We start from the raw sequence: 25602 nt of genomic DNA, 5'->3' as shown, positions 1-25602 counted from the left end.
CAGGATGCTTCCACATCAGCATGTGGAACAAGTTACTACCACACTTCATCCTATATGCCGTTCACTGACATAACTAATCAGCAATCTGTTTCTTCCCTATCAATACCACCATTAGTCAATACCAACGCACAGTTTCTTCACATACAAGCTGCAGTTAGCCCGCAGAAAGTGCAACCAAGACAAATATACGTTGGTCTCAAAACTAGGCGCACCCCATCGGTTGGACATGCACTTCTACTACAACCTCACATTTTCACTAATGATGAAAATAGTATTACCGAACACAGCTGTGGTGACATGACCCATGTATGTGAGCATTGCGAAGCTTTGCATTTTGTAGCAGAGATACCTTCTGATAACTTTACGCTCTGCTGTCAGAAGGGTAAAGTCCATGTACCCATACTACAATATCCTGATGTCTTTACACGTTTGCTGAAAGGGCAAAGTGAATTTAGCAAAAATTTCATGGATAATATTCGAAGTATTAACAGTTCCTTTGCTTTTGCCTCCATGGGTGCAAATATTTCACCACCTCCTGGATATGGCCCATACTGTTTCCGCATACATGGCCAGATCTATCATAGAACTGGAACACTACATCCCTCAGATGACCAGCAATGCGCATTTGCCCAACTTTACATTCTCGATACCACTACCGCAAACGAACAACGCTTACGATGTAAAGAAAATCAAAAATGTCATCCAACATTGATGAACATTATTGCCCTTCAAATCCAAACTATTAATCCTTTTGTGGAAGCTTATCAAATGTTACGTGATGTGGAAGAACAAGAAAAAATTAAATCTCTACAAAACTGTCATGCCAAACATCACTATGGCTATTAAACAAGATCGTACTCAAGACCCTCGACGCTACAATAATCCCACTGTCAGTGAAGTAGCAGTCGTGTTTCAAAATGACAATGGTGAACCACTAATGTCCACTCGCAGGATTTCAGAATACTCAAGATGGCATGGCCGCAAGAACATGTCGCCGGCGTGGACAATGTCGGGATCCAGGATGGCGCCGGCGGAAGAAGATGTCGGGGATCGTGGAGCAGCGACGATGACGGTGTGAGTATGAGAGACGGAGTGAGAGAAAGGGTCGTATGTGGAGTGAAAGAGTGAATGGACGTGAGTGGAGATGGTGAAAGGTGAGAGGAGTGTGTGTTGAGGCGGTGTGGTGTGTTGAGGAGGTGTGTGTGTATTGAGGGTTAACATGGCAAGAGGTGTGTCACTATCCTCTCGATGCGATAGCATCGGGCCTTAATCTACTATAATAAATGCGCTAAGCAGCTTCCGGGTTGTAACAACTTCCGTCCAGTTGTAACTGGTGACGTCACAGCACACCTCTTGCCATGTAAACCCTCAACACACCACTCCTCAACACACACTCCTCTCACCTTTCACTATCTCCACTAATGTCCACTCGCAGGATTTCAGAATACTCAAGATGGCATGGCCGCAAGAACATGTCGCCGGCGTGGACAACGTCGGGATCCAGGATGGCGCCGGCGGAAGAAGATGTCGGGGATCATGGAGCAGCGACGATGACGGTGTGAGTATGAGAGACGGAGTGAGAGAAAGGGTCGTATGTGGAGTGAAAGAGTGAGTGGATGTGAGTGGAGATGGTGAAAGGTGAGAGGAGTGTGTGTTGAGGAGGTGTGTGTGTATTGAGGGTTAACATGGCAAGAGGTGTGTCACTATCCTCTCGATGCGATAGCATCGGGCCTTAATCTAGTAACTACTATAATACTGCCCCTATGTACAAGAATATAACTACTATAATACTGCCCCTATGTACAAGAATACAACTACTATAATACTGCCCCTATGTACAAGAATATAACTACTATAATATTGCCCCTATGTACAAGAATATAACTACTATAATACTGCTCCTATGTACAAGAATACAACTACTATAATACTGCTCCTATGTACAAGAATATAACTACTATAATATTGCCCCTATGTACAAGAATATAACTACTATAATACTGCCCCTATGTACAAGATTATAACTACTATAATACTGCTCCTATGTACAAGAATACAACTACTATAATACTGCTCCTATGTACAAGAATACAACTACTATAATACTGCTCCTATGTACAAGAATATAACTACTATAATACTGCCCCTATGTACAAGAATATAACTACTATAATACTGCTCCTATGTACAAGAATACAACTACTATAATATTGCCCCTATGTACAAGAATATAACTACTATAATACTGCCCCTATGTACAAGATTATAACTACTATAATACTGCTCCTATGTACAAGAATACAACTACTATAATACTGCTCCTATGTACAAGAATACAACTACTATAATACTGCTCCTATGTACAAGAATATAACTACTATAATACTGCCCCTATGTACAAGAATATAACTACTATAATACTGCTTCTATGTACAAGAATATAACTACTATAATATTGCCCCTATGTACAAGAATATAACTACTATAATACTGCCCCTATGTACAAGATTATAACTACTATAATACTGCTCCTATGTACAAGAATATAACTACTATTATACTGCCCCTATGTACAAGAATACAACTACTATAATACTGCTCCTATGTACAAGAATATAACTACTATAATACTGCCCCTATGTACAAGATTATAACTACTATAATACTGCTCCTATGTACAAGAATATAACTACTATAATACTGCCCCTATGTACAAGAATATAACTACTATAATACTGCCCCTATGTACAAGAATATAACTACTATAATACTGCTCCTATGTACAAGAATATAACTACTATAATACTGCCCCTATGTACAAGAATATAACTACTATAATACTGCCCCTATGTACAAGAATATAACTACTATAATACTCCTCCTATGTACAAGAATATAACTACTATAATACTGCCCCTATGTACAAGAATATAACTACTATAATACTTTGACTGCAATGCTGGGACTTGTAGTTTTGTAAAAGATCTACATCCTCTTTGGTGAACATATATTATGTATGCAGAGTGTATTAATCCTGCTCGGAGGGCGAAGTGTTACTCCGCTCGCACAGAACTCATGGCGTCACACAGCTGGGTAGGCAGCACTTGAGATCTGAGCACAATTATGCATGTTTGGAAAATTGGACTAATAAAATAAGCCGAGAGAAATCAGAGCAATTATAATTACGATATTCGTAGGATTTTATTTTTAGCTTGGATTGTCTTTGCCGTTCAAATTTACATCAGTTAAATGGTCGCATTGTAATCTTCACCTGCAGAGAGATGATTTATTCAGAAAGCTGCAGCCGTTTCTATGCCTCCCTTTTATTCTCTAGCGATTAATCTTAACGTGAGCAGCGACCTTAGTTTAGGACAAACTTACATATTGCTTTTTTTTTTTTTTTTTTTGTGATTTCGACAATTGCCTCATTTTTGTCTTTTTTATTATTTCACAAAATTCTTAGCAGCATGTTTTTTCTGTTTTTTTTTCCTAATCTACCTTAAAAAAATCTGATAATTTATACAAATTATCTAATATTTAAGCTATTTTTTTGCAATTGTATACAACTCCTGTGTTTTGAACTGACCTGGGTTGGAGTAGTGGTATTGCAACCACCAGGGGCAGCACCAGTAGGTAGCTTAGTCAGAAATAGCCACATGTGGGAGCAGAATAGTTGAGGGATCAGCAGGTTGCGTAGTCAGGAATAGCCAGAGGTTGGTACATGGCAGCAGCAGTATAGTTGAAGGATCAGCAGGTAGTGTAGTCAGGAATGGCCAGAGGTTGGTACATGGGAGCAGCAGTATAGTTGAAGGATCAGCAGGTAGTATAGTCAGGAATAGCCAGAGGTTGGTGCATGGGAGCAGCAGTATAGTTGAAGGATCAGCAGGTAGTATAGTCAGGAATTGCCAGAGGTTGGTGCGTGGGAGCATCAGTATAGTTGAAGGATCAGCAGGTAGTATAGTCAGGAATAGCCAGAGGTTGGTACATGGGAGCAGCAGTATAGTTGAAGGATCAGCAGGTTGCGTAGTCAGGAATAGCCAGAGGTTGGCACATGGCAGCAGCAGTATAGTTGAAGGATCAGCAGGTAGTGTAGTCAGGAATAGCCAGAGGTTGGTACATGGCAGCAGCAGTATAGTTGAAGGATCAGCAGGTTGCGTAGTCAGGAATAGCCAGAGGTTGGCACATGGCAGCAGCAGTATAGTTGAAGGATCAGCAGGTAGTGTAGTCAGGAATAGCCAGAGGTTGGTACATGGCAGCAGCAGTATAGTTGAAGGATCAGCAGGTTGCGTAGTCAGGAATAGCCAGAGGTTGGCACATGGCAGCAGCAGTATAGTTGAAGGATCAGCAGGTAGTATAGTCAGGAATAGCCAGAGGTTGGTACATGGCAGCAGCAGTATAGTTGAAGGATCAGCAGGTTGCGTAGTCAGGAATAGCCAGAGGTTGGTACATGGCAGCAGCAGTATAGTTGAAGGATCAGCAGGTAGTATAGTCAGGAATAGCCAGAGGTTGGTACATGGGAGCAGCAGTATAATTGAAGGATCAGCAGGTAGTATAGTCAGGAATAGCCAGAGGTTGGTACATGGGAGCAGCAGTATAATTGAAGGATCAGCAGGTAGTATAGTCAGGAATAGCCAGAGGTTGGTACATGGCAGCAGCAGTATAGTTGAAGGATCAGCAGGTAGTGTAGTCAGGAATAGCCAGAGGTTGGTACATGGCAGCAGCAGTATAGTTGAAGGATCAGCAGGTAGTGTAGTCGGGAATTGCCAGAGGTTGGTACATGGGAGCAGCAGTATAGTTGAAGGATCAGCAGGTTGCATAGTCAGGAATTGCCAGAGGTTGGTACATGGGAGCAGCAGTATAATTGAAGGATCAGCAGATAGTATAGTCAGGAATAGCCAGAGGTTGGTACATGGGAGCAGCAGTATAGTTGAAGGATCAGCAGGTAGTGTAGTCAGGAAAAGCCAGAGGTTGGTATATGGGAGCAGCAGTATAGTTGAAGGATCAGCAGGTAGTGTAGTCAGGAAAAGCCAGAGGTTGGTACATGGGAGCAGCAGTATAGTTGAAGGATCAGCAGGTAGTGTAGTCGGGAATTGCCAGAGGTTGGTACATGGGAGCAGCAGTATAGTTGAAGGATCAGCAGGTTGCATAGTCAGGAATTGCCAGAGGTTGGTACATGGGAGCAGCAGTATAATTGAAGGATCAGCAGGTAGTATAGTCAGGAATAGCCAGAGGTTGGTACATGGGAGCAGCAGTATAGTTGAAGGATCAGCAGGTAGTGTAGTCAGGAAAAGCCAGAGGTTGGTATATGGGAGCAGCAGTATAGTTGAAGGATCAGCAGGTAGTGTAGTCAGGAAAAGCCAGAGGTTGGTACATGGGAGCAGCAGTATAGTTGAAGGATCAGCAGGTTGCATAGTCAGGAATTGCCAGAGGTTGGTACATGGGAACAGCAGTATAGTTGAAGGATCAGCAGGTTGCATAGTCAGGAATTGCCAGAGGTTGATACATGGGAGCAGCGGTATAGTTGAAGGATCAGCAGGTAGTATAGTCAGGAATAGCCAGAGGTTGGTACATGGGAGCAGCAGTATAGTTGAAGGATCAGCAGGTAGTATAGTCAGGAATAGCCAGAGGTTGGTATATGGGAGCAGCAGTATAGTTGAAGGATCAGCAGGTAGTGTAGTCAGGAAAAGCCAGAGGTTGGTATATGGGAGCAGCAGTATAGTTGAAGGATCAGCAGGTTGCATAGTCAGGAATTGCCAGAGGTTGATACATGGGAGCAGCGGTATAGTTGAAGGATCAGCAGGTAGTATAGTCAGGAATAGCCAGAGGTTGGTACATGGGAGCAGCAGTATAGTTGAAGGATCAGCAGGTAGTGTAGTCAGGAATAGCCAGAGGTTGGTATATGGGAGCAGCAGTATAGTTGAAGGATCAGCAGGTAGTATAGTCAGAAATAGCCAGAGGTTGGTACATGGGAACAGCAGTATAGTTGAAGGATCAGCAGGTAGTGTAGTCAGGAATAGCCAGAGGTTGGTATATGGGAGCAGCAGTATAGTTGAAGGATCAGCAGGTAGTATAGTCAGAAATAGCCAGAGGTTGGTACATGGGAACAGCAGTATAGTTGAAGGATCAGCAGGTAGTGTAGTCAGGAATAGCCAGAGGTTGGTACATGGGATCAGCAGTATAGTTGAAGGATCAGCAGGTAGTGTAGTCAGGAACAGCCAGAGGTTGGTATATGGGAGCAGCAGTATAGTTGAAGGATCAGCAGGTAGTATAGTCAGGAATAGCCAGAGGTTGGTACATGGGATCAGCAGTATAGTTGAAGGATCAGCAGGTAGTGTAGTCAGGAACAGCCAGAGGTTGGTATATGGGATCAGCAGTATAGTTGAAGGATCAGCAGGTAGTGTAGTCAGGAATAGACAGAGGTTGGTACATGGGAGCAGCAGTATAGTTGAAGGATCAGCAGATAGTATAGTCAGGAATAGCCAGAGGTTGGTATATGGGAGCAGCAGTATAGTTGAAGGATCAGCAGGTAGTATAGTCAGGAATAGCCAGAGGTTGGTACATGGGATCAGCAGTATAGTTGAAGGATCAGCAGGTAGTGTAGTCAGGAATAGCCAGAGGTTGGTATATGGGAGCAGCAGTATAGTTGAAGGATCAGCAGGTAGTGTAGTCAGGAATAGCCAGAGGTTGGTACATGGCAGCAGCAGTATAGTTGAAAGATCAGCAGGTAGTGTAGTCAGGAATAGCCAGAGGTTGGTATATGGGAGCAGCAGTATAGTTGAAGGATCAGCAGGTAGTGTAGTCAGGAATAGCCAGAGGTTGGTACATGGGAGCAGCAGTATAGTTGAAGGATCAAGCAGGTAGTATAGTCAGGAATAGCCAGAGGTTGGTATATGGGAGCAGCAGTATAGTTGAAGGATCAGCAGGTAGTATAGTCAGGAATAGCCAGAGGTTGGTACATGGCAGCAGCAGTATAGTTGAACGATCAGCAGGTAGTGTAGTCAGGAATAGCCAGAGGTTGGTACATGGGAGCAGCAGTATAGTTGAAGGATCAAGCAGGTAGTATAGTCAGGAATAGCCAGAGGTTGGTATATGGGAGCAGCAGTATAGTTGAAGGATCAGCAGGTAGTATAGTTAGGAATAGCCAGAGGTTGGTATATGGGAGCAGCAGTATAGTTGAAGGATCAGCAGGTAGTATAGTCAGGAATAGCCAGAGGTTGGTACATGGGAGCAGCAGTATAGTTGAAGGATCAGCAGGTAGTATAGTCAGGAATAGCCAGAGGTTGGTACATGGCAGCAGCAGTATAGTTGAACGATCAGCAGGTAGTGTAGTCAGGAATTGCCAGAGGTTGGTATATGGGAGCAGCAGTATAGTTGAAGGATCAGCAGGTAGTATAGTCAGGAATAGCCAGAGGTTGGTATATGGGAGCAGCAGTATAGTTGAAGGATCAGCAGGTAGTATAGTCAGGAATAGCCAGAGGTTGGTACATGGGAGCAGCAGTATAGTTGAAGGATCAGCAGGTAGTGTAGTCAGGAATAGCCAGAGGTTGGTATATGGGAGCAGCAATATAGTTGAAGGATCAGCAGGTAGTATAGTCAGGAATAGCCAGAGGTTGGTACATGGGAGCAGCAGTATAGTTGAAGGATCAGCAGGTAGTGTAGTCAGGAATAGCCAGAGGTTGGTATATGGGAGCAGCAGTATAGTTGAAGGATCAGCAGGTAGTATAGTCAGAAATAGCCAGAGGTTGGTACATGGGAACAGCAGTATAGTTGAAGGATCAGCAGGTAGTGTAGTCAGGAATAGCCAGAGGTTGGTACATGGGATCAGCAGTATAGTTGAAGGATCAGCAGGTAGTGTAGTCAGGAACAGCCAGAGGTTGGTATATGGGAGCAGCAGTATAGTTGAAGGATCAGCAGGTAGTATAGTCAGGAATAGCCAGAGGTTGGTACATGGGATCAGCAGTATAGTTGAAGGATCAGCAGGTAGTGTAGTCAGGAACAGCCAGAGGTTGGTATATGGGAGCAGCAGTATAGTTGAAGGATCAGCAGGTAGTATAGTCAGGAATAGCCAGAGGTTGGTACATGGGATCAGCAGTATAGTTGAAGGATCAGCAGGTAGTGTAGTCAGGAATAGCCAGAGGTTGGTATATGGGAGCAGCAGTATAGTTGAAGGATCAGCAGGTAGTGTAGTCAGGAATAGCCAGAGATTGGTATATGGGAGCAGCAGTATAGTTGAAGGAGCAGCAGGTAGTGTAGTCAGGAATAGACAGAGGTTGGTACATGGGAGCAGCAGTATAGTTGAAGGATCAGCAGGTAGTGTAGTCAGGAATAGCCAGAGGTTGGTATATGGGAGCAGCAGTATAGTTGAAGGATCAGCAGGTAGTGTAGTCAGGAATAGCCAGAGGTTGGTACATGGCAGCAGCAGTATAGTTGAAAGATCAGCAGGTAGTGTAGTCAGGAATAGCCAGAGGTTGGTATATGGGAGCAGCAGTATAGTTGAAGGATCAGCAGGTAGTGTAGTCAGGAATAGCCAGAGGTTGGTACATGGGAGCAGCAGTATAGTTGAAGGATCAAGCAGGTAGTATAGTCAGGAATAGCCAGAGGTTGGTATATGGGAGCAGCAGTATAGTTGAAGGATCAGCAGGTAGTATAGTCAGGAATAGCCAGAGGTTGGTACATGGCAGCAGCAGTATAGTTGAACGATCAGCAGGTAGTGTAGTCAGGAATAGCCAGAGGTTGATACATGGGAGCAGCAGTATAGTTGAAGGATCAAGCAGGTAGTATAGTCAGGAATAGCCAGAGGTTGGTATATGGGAGCAGCAGTCTAGTTGAAGGATCAGCAGGTAGTATAGTCAGGAATAGCCAGAGGTTGGTATATGGGAGCAGCAGTATAGTTGAAGGATCAGCAGGTAGTATAGTCAGGAATAGCCAGAGGTTGGTACATGGGAGCAGCAGTATAGTTGAAGGATCAGCAGGTAGTATAGTCAGGAATAGCCAGAGGTTGGTACATGGCAGCAGCAGTATAGTTGAACGATCAGCAGGTAGTGTAGTCAGGAATTGCCAGAGGTTGGTATATGGGAGCAGCAGTATAGTTGAAGGATCAGCAGGTAGTATAGTCAGGAATAGCCAGAGGTTGGTATATGGGAGCAGCAGTATAGTTGAAGGATCAGCAGGTAGTATAGTCAGGAATAGCCAGAGGTTGGTACATGGGAGCAGCAGTATAGTTGAAGGATCAGCAGGTAGTGTAGTCAGGAATAGCCAGAGGTTGGTACATGGGAGCAGCAGTATATTTGAACGATCAGCAGGTAGTATAGTCAGGAATAGCCAGAGGTTGGTACATGGGAGCAGCAGTATAGTTGAATGATCAGCAGGTTGCATAGTCGTGAATCACCAGAGGTTGGTACATGGCAGCAGCAGTACAGTTGAAGGATCAGCAGGTAGTGTAGTCAGGAATAGCCAGAGGTTGGTATATGGGAGCAGCAGTATAGTTGAAGGATCAGCAGGTTGCGTAGTCAGGAATAGCCAGAGGTTGGTACGTGGCAGCAGCAGTATAGTTGAATGATCAGCAGGTTGCATAGTCGTGAATCACCAGAGGTTGGTACATGGCAGCAGCAGTACAGTTGAAGGATCAGCAGGTAGTGTAGTCAGGAATAGCCAGAGGTTGGTACATGGCAGCAGCAGTACAGTTGAAGGATCAGCAGGTAGTGTAGTCAGGAATAGCCAGAGGTTGGTATATGGGAGCAGCAGTATAGTTGAAGGATCAGCAGGTTGCGTAGTCAGGAATAGCCAGAGGTTGGTACGTGGCAGCAGCAGTATAGTTGAAGGATCAGCAGGTAGTGTAGTCAGGAATAGCCAGAGGTTGGTATATGGGAGCAGCAGTATAGTTGAAGGATCAGCAGGTTGCGTAGTCAGGAATAGCCAGAGGTTGGTACGTGGCAGCAGCAGTACAGTTGAAGGATCAGCAGGTAGTGTAGTCAGGAATAGCCAGAGGTTGGTATATGGGAGCAGCAGTATAGTTGAAGGATCAGCAGGTTGCGTAGTCAGGAATAGCCAGAGGTTGGTACGTGGCAGCAGCAGTATAGTTGAAGGATCAGCAGGTTGCGTAGTCAGGAATAGCCAGAGGTTGGTACATGGCAGCAGCAGTACAGTTGAAGGATCAGCAGGTAGTGTAGTCAGGAATAGCCAGAGGTTGGTATATGGGAGGAGCAGTATAGTTGAAGGATCAGCAGGTAGTGTAGTCAGGAATAGCCAGAGGTTGGTACATGGGAGCAGCAGTATAGTTGAAGGATCAGCAGGTTGCGTAGTCAGGAATAGCCAGAGGTTGGTACATGGCAGCAGCAGTATAGTTGAAGGATCAGCAGGTTGCATAGTCTGGAATTGCCAGAGGTTGGTACATGGGAGCGGCAGTATAGTTGAAGGATCAGCAGGTTGCATAGTCAGGAATTGCCAGAGGTTGGTATATGGGAGCAGCAGTATAATTGAAGGATCAGCAGGTAGTATAGTCAGGAATAGCCAGAGGTTGGTACGTGGCAGCAGCAGTATAATTGAAGGATCAGCAGGTAGTATAGTCAGGAATAGCCAGAGGTTGGTACATGGGAGCAGCAGTATAATTGAAGGATCAGCAGGTAGTGTAGTCAGGAATAGCCAGAGGTTGGTACATGGGAGCAGCAGTATAGTTGAAGGATCAGCAGGTAGTGTAGTCAGGAATAGCCAGAGGTTGGTACATGGGAGCAGCAGTATAATTGAAGGATCAGCAGGTAGTATAGTCAGGAATAGCCAGAGGTTGGTACATGGGAGCAGCAGTATAATTGAAGGATCAGCAGGTAGTATAGTCAGGAATAGCCAGAGGTTGGTACATGGGAGCAGCAGTATAGTTGAAGGATCAGCAGGTAGTGTAGTCAGGAATAGCCAGAGGTTGGTACATGGGAGCAGCAGTATAGTTGAAGGATCAGCAGGTAGTATAGTCAGGAATAGCCAGAGGTTGGTACGTGGCAGCAGCAGTATAGTTGAAGGATCAGCAGGTAGTGTAGTCAGGAATAGCCAGAGGTTGGTACATGGGAGCAGCAGTATAATTGAAGGATCAGCAGGTAGTATAGTCAGGAATAGCCAGAGGTTGGTACATGGGAGCAGCAGTATAATTGAAGGATCAGCAGGTAGTGTAGTCAGGAATAGCCAGAGGTTGGTACATGGGAGCAGCAGTATAATTGAAGGATCAGCAGGTAGTGTAGTCAGGAATAGCCAGAGGTTGGTACGTGGCAGCAGCAGTATAGTTGAAGGATCAGCAGGTAGTGTAGTCGGGAATTGCCAGAGTTTGGTACATGGCAGCAGCAGTATAGTTGAAGGATCAGCAGGTTGCATAGTCAGGAATAGCCAGAGGTTGGTACGTGGCAGCAGCAGTATAGTTGAAGGATCAGCAGGTTGCGTAGTCTAGAATTGCCAGAGGTTGGTACATGGCAGCAGCAGTATAGTTGAAGGATCAGCAGGTAGTATAGTCAGGAATAGCCAGAGGTTGGTACATGGGAGCAGCAGTATAGTTGATTGATCAGCAGGTAGTATAGTCAGGAATAGCCAGAGGTTGGTACATGAGAGCAGCAGTATAGTTGAAGGATCAGCAGGTAGTGTAGTCAGGAATAGCCAGAGGTTGGTACATGGCAGCAGCAGTATAGTTGAAGGATCAGCAGGTAGTGTAGTCAGGAATAGCCAGAGGTTGGTACATGGCAGCAGCAGTATAGTTGAAGGATCAGCAGGTAGTGTAGTCAGGAATAGCCAGAGGTTGGTACATGGCAGCAGCAGTATAGTTGAAGGATCAGCAGGTAGTGTAGTCGGGAATGGCCAGAGGTTGGTACATGGGAGCAGCAGTATAGTTGAAGGAACAGCAGGTAGTGTAGTCGGGAATTGCCAGAGGTTGGTACATGGCAGCAGCAGTATAGTTGAAGGATCAGCAGGTAGTATAGTCAGGAATAGCCAGAGGTTGGTACATGGGAGCAGCAGTATAATTGAAGGATCAGCAGGTAGTATAGTCAGGAATAGCCAGAGGTTGGTACATGGCAGCAGCAGTATAGTTGAAGGATCAGCAGTTTGCATAGTCTGGAATTGCCAGAGGTTGGTACATGGGAGCAGCAGTATAGTTGAAGGATCAGCAGGTAGTGTAGTCAAGAATAGCCAGAGGTTGGTACATGGGAGCATCAGTATAGTTGAAGGATCAGCAGGTTGCATAGTCAGGAATTGCCAGAGGTTGGTACATGGCAGCAGCAGTATAGTTGAAGGATCAGCAGGTAGTGTAGTCGGGAATTGCCAGAGGTTGGTACATGGGAGCAGCAGTATAGTTGAAGGATCAGCAGGTAGTGTAGTCGGGAATTGCCAGAGGTTGGTACATGGCAGCAGCAGTATAGTTGAAGGATCAGCAGGTAGTATAGTCAGGAATTGCCAGAGGTTGGTACATGGAAGCAGCAGTATAGTTGAAGGATCAGCAGGTAGTGTAGTCGGGAATTGCCAGAGGTTGGTACATGGCAGCAGCAGTATAGTTGAAGGATCAGCAGGTAGTATAGTCAGGAATTGCCAGAGGTTGGTACATGGGAGCAGCAGTATAATTGAAGGATCAGCAGGTAGTATAGTCAGGAATAGCCAGAGGTTGGTACATGGCAGCAGCAGTATAGTTGAAGGATCAGCAGTTTGCATAGTCTGGAATTGCCAGAGGTTGGTACATGGGAGCAGCAGTATAGTTGAAGGATCAGCAGGTAGTGTAGTCAAGAATAGCCAGAGGTTGGTACATGGGAGCAGCAGTATAGTTGAAGGATCAGCAGGTTGCATAGTCAGGAATAGCCAGAGGTTGGTACATGGGAGCAGCAGTATAGTTGAAGGATCAGCAGGTAGTGTAGTCAAGAATAGCCAGAGGTTGGTACATGGGAGCATCAGTATAGTTGAAGGATCAGCAGGTTGCATAGTCAGGAATTGCCAGAGGTTGGTACATGGGAGCAGCAGTATAGTTGAAGGATCAGCAGGTAGTGTAGTCAAGAATAGCCAGAGGTTGGTACATGGGAGCATCAGTATAGTTGAAGGATCAGCAGGTTGCATAGTCAGGAATTGCCAGAGGTTGGTACATGGCAGCAGCAGTATAGTTGAAGGATCAGCAGGTAGTGTAGTCGGGAATTGCCAGAGGTTGGTACATGGGAGCAGCAGTATAGTTGAAGGATCAGCAGGTAGTGTAGTCGGGAATTGCCAGAGGTTGGTACATGGCAGCAGCAGTATAGTTGAAGGATCAGCAGGTAGTGTAGTCGGGAATTGCCAGAGGTTGGTACATGGAAGCAGCAGTATAGTTGAAGGATCAGCAGGTAGTGTAGTCGGGAATTGCCAGAGGTTGGTACATGGCAGCAGCAGTATAGTTGAAGGATCAGCAGGTAGTGTAGTCGGGAATTGCCAGAGGTTGGTACATGGGAGCAGCAGTATAGTTGAAGGATCAGCAGGTAGTGTAGTCGGGAATTGCCAGAGGTTGGTACATGGCAGCAGCAGTATAGTTGAAGGATCAGCAGGTAGTGTAGTCGGGAATTGCCAGAGGTTGGTACATGGAAGCAGCAGTATAGTTGAAGGATCAGCAGGTAGTGTAGTCGGGAATTGCCAGAGGTTGGTACATGGCAGCAGCAGTATAGTTGAAGGATCAGCAGGTAGTATAGTCAGGAATTGCCAGAGGTTGGTACATGGGAGCAGCAGTATAATTGAAGGATCAGCAGGTAGTATAGTCAGGAATAGCCAGAGGTTGGTACATGGCAGCAGCAGTATAGTTGAAGGATCAGCAGTTTGCATAGTCTGGAATTGCCAGAGGTTGGTACATGGGAGCAGCAGTATAGTTGAAGGATCAGCAGGTAGTGTAGTCAAGAATAGCCAGAGGTTGGTACATGGGAGCAGCAGTATAGTTGAAGGATCAGCAGGTTGCATAGTCAGGAATTGCCAGAGGTTGGTATATGGGAGCAGCAGTATAATTGAAGGATCAGCAGGTAGTATAGTCAGGAATAGCCAGAGGTTGGTACATGGGAGCAGCAGTATAGTTGAAGGATCAGCAGGTAGTGTAGTCAGGAAAAGCCAGAGGTTGGTATATGGGAGCAGCAGTATAGTTGAAGGATCAGCAGGTTGCATAGTCAGGAATTGCCAGAGGTTGGTACATGGGAGCAGCAGTATAGTTGAAGGATCAGCAGGTTGCATAGTCAGGAATTGCCAGAGGTTGATACATGGGAGCAGCGGTATAGTTGAAGGATCAGCAGGTAGTATAGTCAGGAATAGCCAGAGGTTGGTACATGGGAGCAGCAGTATAGTTGAAGGATCAGCAGGTAGTATAGTCAGGAATAGCCAGAGGTTGGTACATGGGAGCAGCAGTATAGTTGAAGGATCAGCAGGTTGCATAGTCAGGAATAGCCAGAGGTTGGTACATGGCAGCAGCAGTATAGTTGAAGGATCAGCAGGTTGCATAGTCAGGAATTGCCAGAGGTTGGTATATGGGAGCAGCAGTATAGTTGAAGGATCAGCAGGTTGCATAGTCAGGAATTGCCAGAGGTTGGTATATGGGAGCAGCAGTATAGTTGAAGGATCAGCAGGAAGTGTAGTCGGGAATTGCCAGAGGTTGGTACATGGCAGCAGCAGTATAGTTGAAGGATCAGCAGGTAGTATAGTCAGGAATAGCCAGTGGTTGGTACATGGGAGCAGCAGTATAGTTGAAGGATCAGCAGGTTGCATAGTCAGGAATTGCCAGAGGTTGGTATATGGGAGCAGCAGTATAGTTGAAGGATCAGCAGGTAGTATAGTCAGGAATAGCCAGTGGTTGGTACATGGGAGCAGCAGTATAGTTGAAGGATCAGCAGGTTGCATAGTCAGGAATTGCCAGAGGTTGGTACATGGGAGCAGCAGTATAGTTGAAGGATCAGCAGGAAGTATAGTCAGGAATAGCCAGAGGTTGGTACATGGGAGCAGCAGTATAGTTGAAGGATCAGCAGGTTGCATAGTCAGGAATTGCCAGAGGTTGGTACATGGGAGCAGCAGTATAGTTGAAGGATCAGCAGGAAGTATAGTCAGGAATAGCCAGTGGTTGGTACATGGCAGCAGCAGTATAGTTGAAGGATCAGCAGGTTGCATAGTCAGGAATTGCCAGAGGTTGGTACATGGGAGCAGCAGTATAGCTGAAGGATCAGCAGGTTGCATAGTCAGGAATTGCCAGAGGTTGGTACATGGGAGCAGCAGTATAGTTGAAGGATCAGCAGGTAGTATAGTCAGGAATAGCCAGTGGTTGGTACATGGGAGCAGCAGTATAGTTGAAGGATCAGCAGGTTGCATAGTCAGGAATTGCCAGAGGTTGGTATATGGGAGCAGCAGTATAGTTGAAGGATCAGCAGGTAGTATAGTCAGGAATAGCCAGTGGTTGGTACATGGGAGCAGCAGTATAGTTGAAGGATCAGCAGGTAGTATAGTCAGGAATTGCCAGAGGTTGGTACATGAGAGCAGCAGTATAGTTGAAGGATCAGCAGGTTGCATAGTCAGGAATTGCCAGAGGTTGGTACATGGGAGCAGCAGTATAGTTGAAGGATCAGCAGGTTGCATAGTCAGGAATTGCCAGAGGTTGGTATATGGGAGCAGCAGTATAGTTGAAGGATCAGTAGGTAGTATAGTCAGGAATAGCCAGTGGTTGGTACATGGGAGCAGCAGTATAGTTGAAGGATCAGCAGGTTGCATAGTCAGGAATTGCCAGAGGTTGGTACATGAGAGCAGCAGTATAGTTGAAGGATCAGCAGGTTGCATAGTCAGGAATTGCCAGAGGTTGGTACATGGGAGCAGCAGTATAGTTGAAGGATCAGCAGGTAGTATAGTCAGGAATAGCCAGAGGTTGGTACATGAGAGCAGCAGTATAGTTGAAGGATCAGCAGGTAGTATAGTCAGGAATAGCCAGTGGTTGGTACATGAGAGCAGCAGTATAGTTGAAGGATCAGCAGGTAGTATAGTCAGGAATAGCCAGAGGTTGGTACATGAGAGCAGCAGTATAGTTGAAGGATCAGCAGGTAGTATAGTCAGGAATAGCCAGTGGTTGGTACATGAGAGCAGCAGTATAGTTGAAGGATCAGCAGGTAGTATAGTCAGGAATAGCCAGAGGTTGGTACATGAAAGCAGCAGTATAGTTGAAGGATCAGCAGGTTGCATAGTCAGGAATTGCCAGAGGTTGGTACATGGGAGCAGCAGTATAGTTGAAGGATCAGCAGGTAGTATAGTCAGGAATAGCCAGTGGTTGGTACATGAGAGCAGCAGTATAGTTGAAGGATCAGCAGGTAGTATAGTCAGGAATTGCCAGAGGTTGGTACATGGGAGCAGCAGTATAGTTGAAGGATCAGCAGGTAGTATAGTCAGGAATAGCCAGTGGTTGGTACATGAGAGCAGCAGTATAGTTGAAGGATCAGCAGGTAGTATAGTCAGGAATAGCCAGAGGTTGGTACATGAAAGCAGCAGTATAGTTGAAGGATCAGCAGGTTGCATAGTCAGGAATTGCCAGAGGTTGGTACATGGGAGCAGCAGTATAGTTGAAGGATCAGCAGGTAGTATAGTCAGGAATAGCCAGTGGTTGGTACATGAGAGCAGCAGTATAGTTGAAGGATCAGCAGGTAGTATAGTCAGGAATTGCCAGAGGTTGGTACATGGGAGCAGCAGTATAGTTGAAGGATCAGCAGGTTGCATAGTCAGGAATTGCCAGAGGTTGGTACATGAGAGCAGCAGTATAGTTGAAGGATCAGCAGGTTGCATAGTCAGGAATTGCCAGAGGTTGGTACATAGGAGCAGCAGTATAGTTGAAGGATCAGCAGGTAGTATAGTCAGGAATAGCCAGAGGTTGGTACATGGGAGCAGCAGTATAGTTGAAGGATCAGCAGGTAGTGTAGTCAGGAATAGCCAGAGGTTGGTACATGGCAGCAGCAGTATAGTTGAAGGATCAGCAGGTAGTGTAGTCAGGAATTGCCAGTGGTTGGTACATGGGAGCAGCAGTATAGTTGAAGGATCAGCAGGTTGCATTGTCAGGAATTGCCAGAGGTTGGTACATGGATGCAGCAGTATAGTTGAACGATCAGCAGGTAGTATAGTCAGGAATAGCCAGAGGTTGGTACATGGGAGCAGCAGTATAGTTGAAGGATCAGGAGGTTGCATAGTCGTGATTCACCAGAGGTTGGAACATGGAAGCAGCAGTATAGTTGAAGGATCAGCAGGTAGTTTAGTCAGGAATAGCCAGAGGTTGGTACGTGGCAGCAGCAGTATAGTTGAAGGATCAGCAGGTAGTTTAGTCAGGAATAGCCAGAGGTTGGTACATGGGAGCAGCAGTATAGTTGAAGGATCAGCAGGTAGTTTAGTCAGGAATAGCCAGAGGTTGGTATATGGGAGCAGCAGTATAGTTGAAGGATCAGCAGGTAGTGTAGTCAGGAATAGCCAGAGGTTGGTATATGGGAGCAGCAGTATAGTTTAAGGATCAGCAGGTAGTGTAGTCAGGAATAGCCAGAGGTTGGTACATGGGAGCAGCAGTATAGTTGAAGGATCAGCAGGTAGTATAGTCAGAAATAGCCAGAGGTTGGTACATGGGAACAGCAGTATAGTTGAAGGATCAGCAGGTAGTGTAGTCAGGAATAGCCAGAGGTTGGTATATGGGAGCAGCAGTATAGTTTAAGGATCAGCAGGTAGTGTAGTCAGGAATAGCCAGAGGTTGGTACATGGGAGCAGCAGTATAGTTGAAGGATCAGCAGGTAGTATAGTCAGGAATAACCAGAGGTTGGTACATGGGATCAGCAGTATAGTTGAAGGATCAGCAGGTAGTGTAGTCAGGAACAGCCAGAGGTTGGTACATGGGAACAGCAGTATAGTTGAAGGATCAGCAGGTAGTGTAGTCAGGAATAGCCAGAGGTTGGTATATGGGAGCAGCAGTATAGTTTAAGGATCAGCAGGTAGTGTAGTCAGGAATAGCCAGAGGTTGGTACATGGGAGCAGCAGTATAGTTGAAGGATCAGCAGGTAGTATAGTCAGGAATAACCAGAGGTTGGTACATGGGATCAGCAGTATAGTTGAAGGATCAGCAGGTAGTGTAGTCAGGAACAGCCAGAGGTTGGTATATGGGATCAGCAGTATAGTTGAAGGATCAGCAGGTAGTGTAGTCAGGAATAGCCAGAGGTTGGTATATGGGAGCAGCAGTATAGTTGAAGGATCAGCAGGTAGTATAGTCAGGAATAGCCAGAGGTTGGTACATGGGATCAGCAGTATAGTTGAAGGATCAGCAGGTAGTGTAGTCAGGAATAGCCAGAGGTTGGTATATGGGAGCAGCAGTATAGTTGAAGGATCAGCAGGTAGTGTAGTCAGGAATAGCCAGAGGTTGGTATATGGGAGCAGCAGTATAGTTGAAGGATCAGCAGGTAGTGTAGTCAGGAATAGCCAGAGGTTGGTATATGGGAGCAGCAGTATAGTTGAAGGATCAGCAGGTAGTATAGTCAGGAATAGCCAGAGGTTGGTACATGGCAGCAGCAGTATAGTTGAAAAATCAGCAGGTAGTGTAGTCAGGAATAGCCAGAGGTTGGTATATGGGAGCAGCAGTATAGTTGAAGGATCAGCAGGTAGTGTAGTCAGGAATAGCCAGAGGTTGGTACATGGCAGCAGCAGTATAGTTGAAAAATCAGCAGGTAGTGTAGTCAGGAATAGCCAGAGGTTGGTATATGGGAGCAGCAGTATAGTTGAAGGATCAGCAGGTAGTGTAGTCAGGAATAGCCAGAGGTTGGTACATGGGAGCAGCAGTATAGTTGAAGGATCAAGCAGGTAGTATAGTCAGGAATAGCCAGAGGTTGGTATATGGGAGCAGCAGTATAGTTGAAGGATCAGCAGGTAGTATAGTCAGGAATTGCCAGAGGTTGGTATATGGGAGCAGCAGTATAGTTGAAGGATCAGCAGGTAGTATAGTCAGGAATAGCCAAAGGTTGGTACATGGGAGCAGCAGTATAGTTGAAGGATCAGCAGGTAGTATAGTCAGGAATAGCCAGAGGTTGGTATATGGGAGCAGCAGTATAGTTGAAGGATCAGCAGGTAGTATAGTCAGGAATAGCCAAAGGTTGGTACATGGGAGCAGCAGTATAGTTGAAGGATCAGCAGGTAGTATATTCAGGAATAACCAAAGGTTGGTATATGGGAGCAGCAGTATAGTTGAAGGATCAGCAGGTAGTATAGTCAGGAATAGCCAAAGGTTGGTACATGGGAGCAGCAGTATAGTTGAAGGATCAGCAGGTAGTGTAGTCAGGAATTGCCAGAGGTTGGTACATGGGAGCAGCAGTATAGTTGAAGGATCAGCAGGTAGTATAGTCAGAAATAGCCAGAGGTTGGGGCATGGGAGCAGCAGTATAGTTGAAGGATCAGCAGTTAGTATAGTCAGGAATAGCCAGAGGTTGGGGCATGGGAGCAGCAGTATAGTTGAAAGATCAGCAGGTAGTATAGTCAGGAATAGCCAGAGGTTGGGGCATGGCAGCAGCAGTATAGTTGAAGGATCAGCAGTTAGTATAGTCAGGAATAGCCAGAGGTTGGGGCATGGGAGCAGCAGTATAGTTGAAAGATCAGCAGGTAGTATAGTCAGGAATAGCCAGAGGTTGGGGCATGGGAGCAGCAGTATAGTTGAAGGATCAGCAGTTAGTATAGTCGGGAATAGCCAGAGGTTGGGGCATGGGAGCAGCAGTATAGTTGAAAGATCAGCAGGTAGTATAGTCAGGAATAGCCAGAGGTTGGGGCATGGCAGCAGCAGTATAGTTGAAGGATCAGCAGTTAGTATAGTCAGGAATAGCCAGAGGTTGGGGCATGGCAGCAGCAGTATAGTTGAAGGATCAGCAGTTAGTATAGTCGGGAATAGCCAGAGGTTGGGGCATGGGAGCAGCAGTATAGTTGAAGGATCAGCAGTTAGTATAGTCAGGAATAGCCAGAGGTTGGGGCATGGGAGCAGCAGTATAGTTGAAAGATCAGCAGGTAGTATAGTCAGGAATAGCCAGAGGTTGGGGCATGGCAGCAGCAGTATAGTTGAAGGATCAGCAGTTAGTATAGTCAGGAATAGCCAGAGGTTGGTACATGGCAGCAGCAGTATAGTTGAAGGATCAGCAGTTAGTATAGTCGGGAATAGCCAGAGGTTGGGGCATGGGAGCAGCAGTATAGTTGAAAGATCAGCAGGTAGTATAGTCAGGAATAGCCAGAGGTTGGGGCATGGCAGCAGCAGTATAGTTGAAGGATCAGCAGTTAGTATAGTCAGGAATAGCCAGAGGTTGGGGCATGGGAGCAGCAGTATAGTTGAAAGATCAGCAGGTAGTATAGTCAGGAATAGCCAGAGGTTGGGGCATGGCAGCAGCAGTATAGTTGAAGGATCAGCAGTTAGTATAGTCAGGAATAGCCAGAGGTTGGGGCATGGCAGCAGCAGTATAGTTGAAGGATCAGCAGTTAGTATAGTCGGGAATAGCCAGAGGTTGGTACATGGGAGCAGCAGTATAATTGAAGGATCAGCTGGTTGCATAGTCAGGAATTGCCAGAGGTTGGTACATGGGAGCAGCAGTATAGTTGAAGGATCAGCAAGTTGCATAGTCAGGAATAGCCAGAGGTTGGTACATGGGAGCAGCAGTATAGTTGAAGGATCAGCAGGTAGTGTAGTCAGGAATAGCCAGAAGTTGGTACATGGGAGCAGCAGTATAATTGAAGGATCAGCTGGTTGCATAGTCAGGAATTGCCAGAGGTTGGTACATGGGAGCAGCAGAATAGTTGAAGGATCAGCAGGTAGTGTAGTCAGGAATAGCCAGAAGTTGGTACATGGGAGCAGCAGTATAATTGAAGGATCAGCTGGTTGCATAGTCAGGAATTGCCAGAGGTTGGTACATGGGAGCAGCAGTATAGTTGAAGGATCAGCAAGTTGCATAGTCAGGAATAGCCAGAGGTTGGTACATGGGAGCAGCAGTATAGTTGAAGGTTCAGCGGGTAGTATAGTCAGGAATAGCCAGAGGTTGGTACATGGGAGCAGCAGTATAGTTGAAGGATCAGCAGGTAGTGTAGTCAGGAATAGCCAGAGGTTGGTACATGTCAGCAGCAGTATAGTTGAACGATCAGCAGGTAGTGTAGTCAGGAATAGCCAGAGGTTGGTACATGAGAGCAGCAGTATAGTTGAAGGATCAGCAGGTAGTATAGTCAGGAATAGCCAGAGGTTGGTACATGGGAGCAGCAGTATAGTTGAAGGATCAGCAGGTAGTATAGTCAGGAATAGCCAGAGGTTGGTACATGGGAGGAGCAGTATAGTTGAAGGATCAGCAGGTAGTATAGTCAGGAATAGCCAGAGGTTGGTATATGGGAGCAGCAGTATAGTTGAAGGATCAGCAGGTAGTGTAGTCAGGAATTGCCAGAGGTTGGTACATGGGAGCAGCAGTATAGTTGAAGGATCAGCAGGTAGTATAGTCAGGAATAGCCAGAGGTTGGTACATGGGAGCAGCAGTATAGTTGAAGGATCAGTAGGTAGTATAGTCAGGAATAGCCAGAGGTTGGTACATGGGAGCAGCAGTATAGTTGAAGGATCAGCAGGTAGTATAGTCAGGAATAGCCAGAGGTCGGCACATGGGAGCAGCAGTATAGTTGAAGTATCAGCAGGTAGTATAGTCAGGAATTGCCAGAGGTTGGTACATGGGAGCAGCAGTATAGTTGAAGGATCAGCAGGTAGTATAGTCAGGAATAGCCAGAGGTTGGTATATGGGAGCAGCAGTATAGTTGAAGGATCAGCAGGTAGTGTAGTCAGGAATTGCCAGAGGTTGGTACATGGGAGCAGCAGTATAGTTGAAGGATCAGCAGGTAGTATAGTCAGGAATATCCAGAGGTTGGTACATGGGAGCAGCAGTATAGTTGAAGGATCAGCAGGTAGTGTAGTCAGGAATAGCCAGAGGTTGGTACATGGGAGCAGCAGTATAGTTGAAGGATCAGCAGGTAGTGTAGTCAGGAATAGCCAGAGGTTGGTACATGGGAGCAGCAGTATAGTTGAAGGATCAGCAGGTAGTATAGTCAGGAATAGCCAGAGGTTGGTACATGGGAGCAGCAGTATAGTTGAAGGATCAGCAGGTAGTATAGTCAGGAATAGCCAGAGGTTGGTACATGGGAGCAGCAGTATAGTTGAAGGATCAGCAGGTAGTATAGTCAGGAATAGCCAGAGGTTGGTACATGGGAGCAGCAGTATAGTTGAAGGATCAGCAGGTAGTATAGTCAGGAATAGCCAGAGGTTGGTACATGGGAGCAGCAGTATAGTTGAAGTCTCAGCAGGTAGTATAGTCAGGAATAGCCAGAGGTTGGTACATGGGAGCAGCAGTATAGTTGAAGGATCAGCAGGTAGTATAGTCAGGAATAGCCAGAGGTTGGTACATGGGAGCAGCAGTATAGTTGAAGGATCAGCAGGTAGTATAGTCAGGAATTGCCAGAGGTTGGTACATGGGAGCAGCAGTATAGTTGAAGGATCAGCAGGTAGTATAGTCAGGAATAGCCAGAGGTTGGTACATGGGAGCAGCAGTATAGTTGAAGGATCAGCAGGTAGTGTAGTCAGGAATAGCCAGAGGTTGGTATATGGGAGCAGCAGTATAGTTGAAGGATCAGCAGGTAGTGTAGTCAGGAATAGCCAGAGATTGGTATATGGGAGCAGCAGTATAGTTGAAGGAGCAGCAGGTAGTGTAGTCAGGAATAGACAGAGGTTGGTACATGGGAGCAGCAGTATAGTTGAAGGATCAGCAGGTAGTGTAGTCAGGAATAGCCAGAGGTTGGTATATGGGAGCAGCAGTATAGTTGAAGGATCAGCAGGTAGTGTAGTCAGGAATAGCCAGAGGTTGGTACATGGCAGCAGCAGTATAGTTGAAAGATCAGCAGGTAGTGTAGTCAGGAATAGCCAGAGGTTGGTATATGGGAGCAGCAGTATAGTTGAAGGATCAGCAGGTAGTGTAGTCAGGAATAGCCAGAGGTTGGTACATGGGAGCAGCAGTATAGTTGAAGGATCAAGCAGGTAGTATAGTCAGGAATAGCCAGAGGTTGGTATATGGGAGCAGCAGTATAGTTGAAGGATCAGCAGGTAGTATAGTCAGGAATAGCCAGAGGTTGGTACATGGCAGCAGCAGTATAGTTGAACGATCAGCAGGTAGTGTAGTCAGGAATAGCCAGAGGTTGATACATGGGAGCAGCAGTATAGTTGAAGGATCAAGCAGGTAGTATAGTCAGGAATAGCCAGAGGTTGGTATATGGGAGCAGCAGTCTAGTTGAAGGATCAGCAGGTAGTATAGTCAGGAATAGCCAGAGGTTGGTATATGGGAGCAGCAGTATAGTTGAAGGATCAGCAGGTAGTATAGTCAGGAATAGCCAGAGGTTGGTACATGGGAGCAGCAGTATAGTTGAAGGATCAGCAGGTAGTATAGTCAGGAATAGCCAGAGGTTGGTACATGGCAGCAGCAGTATAGTTGAACGATCAGCAGGTAGTGTAGTCAGGAATTGCCAGAGGTTGGTATATGGGAGCAGCAGTATAGTTGAAGGATCAGCAGGTAGTATAGTCAGGAATAGCCAGAGGTTGGTATATGGGAGCAGCAGTATAGTTGAAGGATCAGCAGGTAGTATAGTCAGGAATAGCCAGAGGTTGGTACATGGGAGCAGCAGTATAGTTGAAGGATCAGCAGGTAGTGTAGTCAGGAATAGCCAGAGGTTGGTACATGGGAGCAGCAGTATATTTGAACGATCAGCAGGTAGTATAGTCAGGAATAGCCAGAGGTTGGTACATGGGAGCAGCAGTATAGTTGAATGATCAGCAGGTTGCATAGTCGTGAATCACCAGAGGTTGGTACATGGCAGCAGCAGTACAGTTGAAGGATCAGCAGGTAGTGTAGTCAGGAATAGCCAGAGGTTGGTATATGGGAGCAGCAGTATAGTTGAAGGATCAGCAGGTTGCGTAGTCAGGAATAGCCAGAGGTTGGTACGTGGCAGCAGCAGTATAGTTGAATGATCAGCAGGTTGCATAGTCGTGAATCACCAGAGGTTGGTACATGGCAGCAGCAGTACAGTTGAAGGATCAGCAGGTAGTGTAGTCAGGAATAGCCAGAGGTTGGTACATGGCAGCAGCAGTACAGTTGAAGGATCAGCAGGTAGTGTAGTCAGGAATAGCCAGAGGTTGGTATATGGGAGCAGCAGTATAGTTGAAGGATCAGCAGGTTGCGTAGTCAGGAATAGCCAGAGGTTGGTACGTGGCAGCAGCAGTATAGTTGAAGGATCAGCAGGTAGTGTAGTCAGGAATAGCCAGAGGTTGGTATATGGGAGCAGCAGTATAGTTGAAGGATCAGCAGGTTGCGTAGTCAGGAATAGCCAGAGGTTGGTACGTGGCAGCAGCAGTACAGTTGAAGGATCAGCAGGTAGTGTAGTCAGGAATAGCCAGAGGTTGGTATATGGGAGCAGCAGTATAGTTGAAGGATCAGCAGGTTGCGTAGTCAGGAATAGCCAGAGGTTGGTACGTGGCAGCAGCAGTATAGTTGAAGGATCAGCAGGTTGCGTAGTCAGGAATAGCCAGAGGTTGGTACATGGCAGCAGCAGTACAGTTGAAGGATCAGCAGGTAGTGTAGTCAGGAATAGCCAGAGGTTGGTATATGGGAGCAGCAGTATAGTTGAAGGATCAGCAGGTAGTGTAGTCAGGAATAGCCAGAGGTTGGTACATGGGAGCAGCAGTATAGTTGAAGGATCAGCAGGTTGCGTAGTCAGGAATAGCCAGAGGTTGGTACATGGCAGCAGCAGTATAGTTGAAGGATCAGCAGGTTGCATAGTCTGGAATTGCCAGAGGTTGGTACATGGGAGCGGCAGTATAGTTGAAGGATCAGCAGGTTGCATAGTCAGGAATTGCCAGAGGTTGGTATATGGGAGCAGCAGTATAATTGAAGGATCAGCAGGTAGTATAGTCAGGAATAGCCAGAGGTTGGTACGTGGCAGCAGCAGTATAATTGAAGGATCAGCAGGTAGTATAGTCAGGAATAGCCAGAGGTTGGTACATGGGAGCAGCAGTATAATTGAAGGATCAGCAGGTAGTGTAGTCAGGAATAGCCAGAGGTTGGTACATGGGAGCAGCAGTATAGTTGAAGGATCAGCAGGTAGTGTAGTCAGGAATAGCCAGAGGTTGGTACATGGGAGCAGCAGTATAATTGAAGGATCAGCAGGTAGTATAGTCAGGAATAGCCAGAGGTTGGTACATGGGAGCAGCAGTATAATTGAAGGATCAGCAGGTAGTATAGTCAGGAATAGCCAGAGGTTGGTACATGGGAGCAGCAGTATAGTTGAAGGATCAGCAGGTAGTGTAGTCAGGAATAGCCAGAGGTTGGTACATGGGAGCAGCAGTATAGTTGAAGGATCAGCAGGTAGTATAGTCAGGAATAGCCAGAGGTTGGTACGTGGCAGCAGCAGTATAGTTGAAGGATCAGCAGGTAGTGTAGTCAGGAATAGCCAGAGGTTGGTACATGGGAGCAGCAGTATAATTGAAGGATCAGCAGGTAGTATAGTCAGGAATAGCCAGAGGTTGGTACATGGGAGCAGCAGTATAATTGAAGGATC

General features: G+C 46.2%; 4 protein-coding genes across 7 annotated transcripts in view; all 4 read left to right on the top strand.

Moving 5' to 3' along the window:
- TRAPPC9 (trafficking protein particle complex subunit 9) overlaps positions 1-25602 on the top strand; it is a 691224-nt gene that overhangs the window by 337832 nt on the left and 327790 nt on the right. The gene's annotated exons all lie outside the window — the stretch shown is intronic.
- LOC141101191 (uncharacterized) lies at positions 4844-7490 on the top strand. Its single transcript, XM_073590060.1, has 3 exons — positions 4844-4855; positions 5230-6353; positions 6486-7490. Exons 1-3 carry the CDS (start codon positions 4844-4846, stop codon positions 6859-6861), a joined length of 1512 nt encoding a protein of 503 aa, XP_073446161.1. The 3' UTR covers positions 6862-7490.
- Positions 7486-9565, top strand: LOC141101190 (uncharacterized). The gene is made up of 3 exons (XM_073590059.1): positions 7486-7497; positions 7542-9038; positions 9303-9565. Exons 1-2 carry the CDS (start codon positions 7486-7488, stop codon positions 8577-8579), a joined length of 1050 nt encoding a protein of 349 aa, XP_073446160.1. The 3' UTR covers positions 8580-9038; positions 9303-9565.
- LOC141101189 (uncharacterized) lies at positions 9358-22158 on the top strand. The gene is made up of 6 exons (XM_073590058.1): positions 9358-9393; positions 13484-14846; positions 14913-15201; positions 16798-16958; positions 19270-22107; positions 22151-22158. The coding sequence occupies exons 1-6, from the start codon at positions 9358-9360 to the stop codon at positions 22156-22158; spliced, it is 4695 nt and encodes a 1564-aa protein (XP_073446159.1).

This window comes from Dendrobates tinctorius, unplaced genomic scaffold (genome assembly GCF_039654945.1).
Source record: "Dendrobates tinctorius isolate UK_male_01 unplaced genomic scaffold, ASM3965494v1 ptg000116l, whole genome shotgun sequence".
NCBI lineage: Eukaryota > Metazoa > Chordata > Amphibia > Anura > Dendrobatidae > Dendrobates > Dendrobates tinctorius.
Note: the sequence above shows the minus strand (reverse complement) of the source record. Positions and strands in the feature narration are given on the sequence as shown.